Consider the following 6,000-nt stretch of genomic DNA (forward strand, 5'->3'; position numbering starts at 1 on the left):
TGTATCTGGGTTGAAAATCTATACTCTCTTAGCAACAAAAAATTCAGTGTTTACTGCAGCATAGGGAATACAAAAAAATATTTCAATACTAAAGATGCTCAAACTACCACTTAGGCCATAAATAAATAAATAAATAAATAAATAAATAAATAAATAAAAGAAGAAAGAAAGAAAGAAAGAAAGAAAGAAAGAAAGAAAGAAAGAAAGAAAGAGAAAACGAGAAGTACAAACATTATTTGAGCTGCTGGGACATTTTTCCCTCTTCTTCCACACTATATTTTGCTAATAAACAAAAGCACAATTTTTCGCATTGATAGAAAATCGACATCAGGAGGACTTACCTTCCTTTAACCAAGAAATGTTATTTTTATCATTTTCAAAATGCTCAGCTGTTCTTACTTTTATCTTTTCCAGCTCAGTTTCTGACATCTAAGCGGAAACAGAATTTGTGATATAAAAAATTCATTAAGAACCCGAATTTATAACATTGCGCTTTATATTTAGAGACTACTGCCACATTATAGGAAAATTTTATCCCTGTAATTTTTCAGTTTGCTGTCTAATGTTAAGTCTTACATTTTACCCATTTGTAGCATTTTAAAACACTGACCATGAGAATGAAACTTTATACGATGTTTCATTTTCCAGCAGTAACGATGGCTATAAGATCTAATAATTTCTGCATACGAAAGAATAACAGATTAACAACTAGTCACAGATTTATAAACAAAACAAACCAAACACTCGGTTGCTGTTTTAATGTCTTTTTTACAGTCTCTAAAAATGCATGCTGCAAAGTGATGTACAAAGATATAACCAACAATAACCCACAAACGGACCTTTTCAGCAATTTATTGGATCCAAGTAAATTGAACCTTACCACCTAAACCAGGCCAAGTAGAGCTCCCTGCAGGTGCTGAGACCTATTAGGCACCTTGAGTGCATTCCACTTGACTTTCCTGGCTTGCTTGCCAGGAGCTCGGTTGCTCCACTTGAATCAGCCCCTTCGTGTAACTTACCTGTGTGTTACCAGAGGGGGAGGCCCAAGGCGCGGGATAGGGGAGCAGTTTGGTGATGCTCTGGGCAACCTTCCTTGTTGTCTGTCCATGTCCAGCCTTCCTCCACCCTGCCAGAAGTGAGCGAAGAGGCAAATACGCTCTCTCCCTGGGTGGTGCTAGATTTGTATTGCTGCCAGAAGCATCTAACTTGCGGCTGAGGGAGTTTTTCTTTTTTTTTAAGGTAATATAAAGCCTGTGGTTCACAACAATAAAAACCTTCTCCAGGCTAGCGCTTACTTAGAATGACCCTCTGCAAAACAGGGTAAAAATAATGAACTCTTTGCAAACTGACTCTTGTTCCAGTCCCTTTCCTTCCACACCCGGCATTCATCACCTAGGGTTAATTTTAAAGGATGCAGGAAAAACAGACTGAAAAAATAGATAGAGGCTATTTGGGTGAAAAAGAAAAGGAAGGGAAATCTCTATAAAGTTTTATTCTCTAAAAGTTCATCCTGCAGCTGACATTTTGAAAAGCAAGTTTTTCTAACATTTTTTAGGCAACCAGAAAACATTTCCAGTTTTTTTTTTTTGAGAGTCTGCACATATTCCAAAAAGGACTTGGAATAACATTTAAAAGAGGATTTGTCATTAGATTCTTAGTCAAAGATAATACAGCTTTCAAGTGAATGTTAACAACAAAAAGCATAAGCCTTAGTACACACGATGATAAATAGTCCAATATTCCTAAATGTTTTGGTTTTTTTCTTCATCATGGAAAATAGTCTTTATTTTTGGCCCAAAGTGGTTTCTTTCCCTCAGTGTCCCCGGACGACTTTACGTTATCTGATCACCTTGTAACCCATTTCATCTCCTTTACCAGCTTCGTTTCTTGTACTTTGCTTCCAGTTCCATCATCTGTAAAAACTACCTTGATTATCAAATTTTCATACTCAGATAACTTTCACTTCCTCTCCTTATCAATAAGATACATTTCAAATTCTTTAGGCAGCTAAGGAAGACCTTGAATGGTCAGATTCTCCAACACCCCGTTCAAACTGTGGCTTAACGTCTTAAGATTTCTCCAGGTGCCTAACCTTTTACTCCCACCTAATTCTCATGCTGCTGTTCCTTGAACTTGCCTGCTACTGTTATTAACATTCCAGAGTGTTTCCTCAAAATACCATCTCCACCGCCACCTTGAAGCCTTCTGGATCCCTCTCATATGGAAATGATTGCTCCTTTCTCTATCCCACTTGGAACTCCGGGTGTAATCATCTCCATATTCTTCTCATGTTAACCTGTCTTATCTTCCTCATAAGACTGTAAACCCGCTGAGGACTCAGCCTGGATCTCAGCATTTTCTGCATCTTGCTCATCGTGTGGCATGGTCATCTATAGATTAATAATGACTGGACAGGGTCACCTGGGTGGCTGAGTCGGTTAAGTGTCTGACTCTTGACTTCGGCTTAGGTCATGATCTCACAGTTTGTGGATTCAAGCCCCCACATCGGGCTCTGTGCTGACAGTGCAGAGCCTACTTGGAATTCTCTCTCTCTCTCTCTCTCTCTCTGCCCCTCCATAGCTCACACGCTTACTTGAGCTCTCTCTCACAAAATAAATAAACTTAAAAAAGTAATGACTATACAGATAAAACCAGCATATAAAACTGATGGTGTTTTCCTTTGTCCCAAAGTCCTAGGATACACCTGATTACAAAGTTCCTTTAAGTTGTCTCTTTTCTATAGTTATGACATTTTTTTTAGTCCAACAAAGTTGTATTTATTGACCTGTGGCAACGAAGGGGAAACCAAACCATTGGAAAAGTGGACTTCTCAGTGAAGGAAAGCTAAAGGGGACTTATTAAAGTGTTTGGGAAAGTGTTACATTAGGGGAGGGATCAAGAAAGAAGAGTTTTGCTCTTAAATGGATATGTTCTGTTACAGCATTTTATGTCCCTTATACATTCGGTGACCTAATCTGATTTCCTTAATAGTTTAGGCATTGTCCTTTGGAAAAGCATGTTATCTAAAATATTATGTATCAGTGGGGCCAGGAAGAATTTTGGTAAACAACAGTGGTGGCAATCTTAAAACAGTGAACAGACACAACATGGGAGATAAGAAAAGATAAGGCACAAACATGTAGCAGAAAAGAGGTAGTTAAGGAACGAGGAGCAAATGAAATGAGCCAGGAACACAGTTGAATGTATTATTACTCCTAGTGGATTTTCAATTGTACTGTAATATTAGACAACATGGTTATTAATGTTATTCCTCAACAAAAACAATTAAAAAAGATTTACATTTATTTCTTTTTGAGACACAGAGAGAGACAGAGCACAAGTCGGGGAGGGGAAGAGAGAGAATGAGACACAGAATCCAAAGCAGGATCCAGGCTCCGAGCTGTCAGCACAGAGCCCGAAGCAGGTCTCGAACCCATGAACCGTGAGATCATGACCTGAGCCGAAGTCAGACACTTAACCCACTGAGCCACCCAGGCGCCCCAACAAAAACATTTTTTTTGAAGATTCACATTGGATTTGGGATGCTTATAGGGTTACAAGTCATGTATCCTCTTTTTCTATGTAGTTTTTAAGACAAGGAAGTCATTTTTACTTGTGAGCCTGTGGCCTGTGATGTTTCCAGGTTGAGATCCTGTGATCATTGTTATATATTTAATTTCATCTAAACTCTTTTTTAGTTATCTGGCCCAAGAGCAATCCATAACTCAAACTCCTGTCAACATTTCTTACTTTTGTGATTATAGATTACTTTTGCATCTGGTTTATTCTTTGATTATTCTTTTTTTTTTTTTATTTTTTTTTTCAGCGTTTATTTATTTTTGGGACAGAGGGAGACAGAGCATGAACGGGGGAGGGGCAGAGAGAGAGGGAGACACAGAATCGGAAACAGGCTCCAGGCTCTGAGCCATCAGCCCAGAGCCCGACGCGGGGCTCGAACTCCCGGACCGCGAGATCGTGACCTGGCTGAAGTCGGACGCCTAACCGACTGCGCCACCCAGGCGCCCCAGATTATTCTTGATACCTACATATTCTCCACTTGTTTCACTCTTGCACTCACTGTGATACAATCATATGAGAACCAGTGTTAAGTAAATTGCAAACTTTAAAACCCCTTTGCAAGCATTGTTCTGAGGAGGGAATTTTTAAGACAAAATCCATTTCGTTTCTTTTTAATCTTTTTTTTTTAAGTTTATTTATTAATTTTGAGAGAGAGAGAGTGCACAAGCAGGAGAGAAGCGGAGAGAGAGGGAGAGGGAGAGGGGGAGAGAGAGAATCTCAACCAGACTTTATGCTGTCAGCATGGAGCCCCACACGGGGCTCAAAAATACGAACTGTGCATCATGACCTGAGCCCAAATCAAGAGTCGAACGCTCAAGTGACTGAGCCACCCAGGTATCCCAGAATTCATTTCTAATTTGAAAGTATCCAATTTTGTCAGATATTATTTTCAACCTGTTCTAACACTTGGAATATTTGTTATTTGGTTTTATCCATTTTCTCTACTTACTCTCTCACTGCCCTCTGATTTTGCCTTTGCCCTTTGAATTAGTTTTTTTGTCTTTGAGAGTGTGTGACATTACTTGAATTTTCTGTATGGAATTTTGATTTATTTTGAAGAGCACCATTTTTTTTATTTTTTGAAATTAGGCAGCTCATTTTGAATTTTATTCTTCTCTTTGTATTAGCAATCATTATGAGATCTGTAGATGTTAATTAGTATCACATTCAACGTCCTTCATCTATTTCATCAGTAAATATGATAAGAATAGGTATCAAGTACTTTTCCTGCATCAAATGTCTATCACTAGTGTCCTTGTGAGACATTGGATTAAGGGTAGTGCGTACTCTTACCAATCTTTAAACCATTCATACATTCACCTAGGGATGTATGTGGCCACAAAATAGTCTCTTGAGCTGGAATGAGCCTTGGGATTAATGAGATAAATTACAGTTGATAGTAGGAAGTAAAGAGAAATCAAGTCTGATGAATCTCAGCCATAATAAGGAAACAATAGATAATCCAAAATGAAGATAAAAAGTGACAAGCCAACCTCAGAAATCAGGCTGGTTTGACTAGGATTCAAAGAGAATAAACATATTTAAAAAAAGAAACCTCCGCCCAAATTATGTTCATTGTGCCCACTTAAAATAATGAGCTAAACAATTCAAACCCATGGATGTGATCTCAAGTCCCAAGTTTTCTTGTTAAATTCTGTTTTAGTTTTCTTTTCTAAATAGAGATAGTTTGAATGTACTCTTTTTATAATTCTATTCCTTTTATTTTGACTCATGCATCAGTATTTCTAGTTCCTAGTCAAAATCTGATTAGAGGTAGAAACTTTAAGGACAAACGATCCAGCAGAAGGCAATCTTTGCCAAGAGAAAAACCCGTAAGATCATCTTATGTTTCATGCTCTTGTTTCTGTTAAAAATAAAATAAAATTGAAGGCATGAAGCTAGAACCTTCTTTAACAAAGAAAAATTATGTGCTATCATATTAGTCTTTTCTACAGTCTTCAAAACTATTACATTGTCATTTGCTGTTTTTTCCTAAACAATAAAATTATATGTGTCAGGGGACACTATGATATTAATCAATGTGGAGACAAGTCACCAACTCAGATTATTGGATTTGAGGTGTATGATCTGTAGAGCAGAGGTTTTCCCAAAGGATTAGTGGGTTGGATCCAAATGGAAATGGAATAAGAAATTGTGCTACTCTTTGAAAATATTTTTTTTTTTTTACTAAAGAATTAAATCTCTATATTATTTAGCTGCTACTTAAAATGTTTTCAATAGCCGGGGCGCCTGGGTTGCTCAGTCGGTTAAAGCGTCCGACTTCAGCTCAGGTCACGATCTCGCGGTCCGCGAGTTCGAGCCCCGCGTCGGGCTCTGGCCTGATGGCTCAGAGCCTGGAACCTACTTCCGATTCTGTGTCTCCCTCTCTCTCTGCCCCTCCCCCGTTCATGCTGTGTCTCT

General features: G+C 38.3%; 1 protein-coding gene across 2 annotated transcripts in view; it reads right to left on the minus strand.

Annotated features, from left to right (window-relative positions):
- The window catches only part of MDFIC2 (MyoD family inhibitor domain containing 2), a 114,551-nt gene extending 114,122 nt beyond the window's left edge, over positions 1-429 (minus strand). For both annotated transcript variants that reach the window (XM_045051865.1, XM_045051864.1), the window contains exon 1: positions 342-429. In XM_045051865.1, the coding sequence (XP_044907800.1) occupies positions 342-429 (88 nt within the window). The remainder of the gene's footprint in view (positions 1-341) is intronic.
- Between the last annotated feature and the right edge of the window lie 5,571 nt (positions 430-6,000).

The sequence above is a fragment of the Felis catus genome, chromosome A2, assembly GCF_018350175.1.
Source record: "Felis catus isolate Fca126 chromosome A2, F.catus_Fca126_mat1.0, whole genome shotgun sequence".
In the NCBI taxonomy this organism is placed as follows: Eukaryota; Metazoa; Chordata; class Mammalia; order Carnivora; family Felidae; genus Felis; species Felis catus.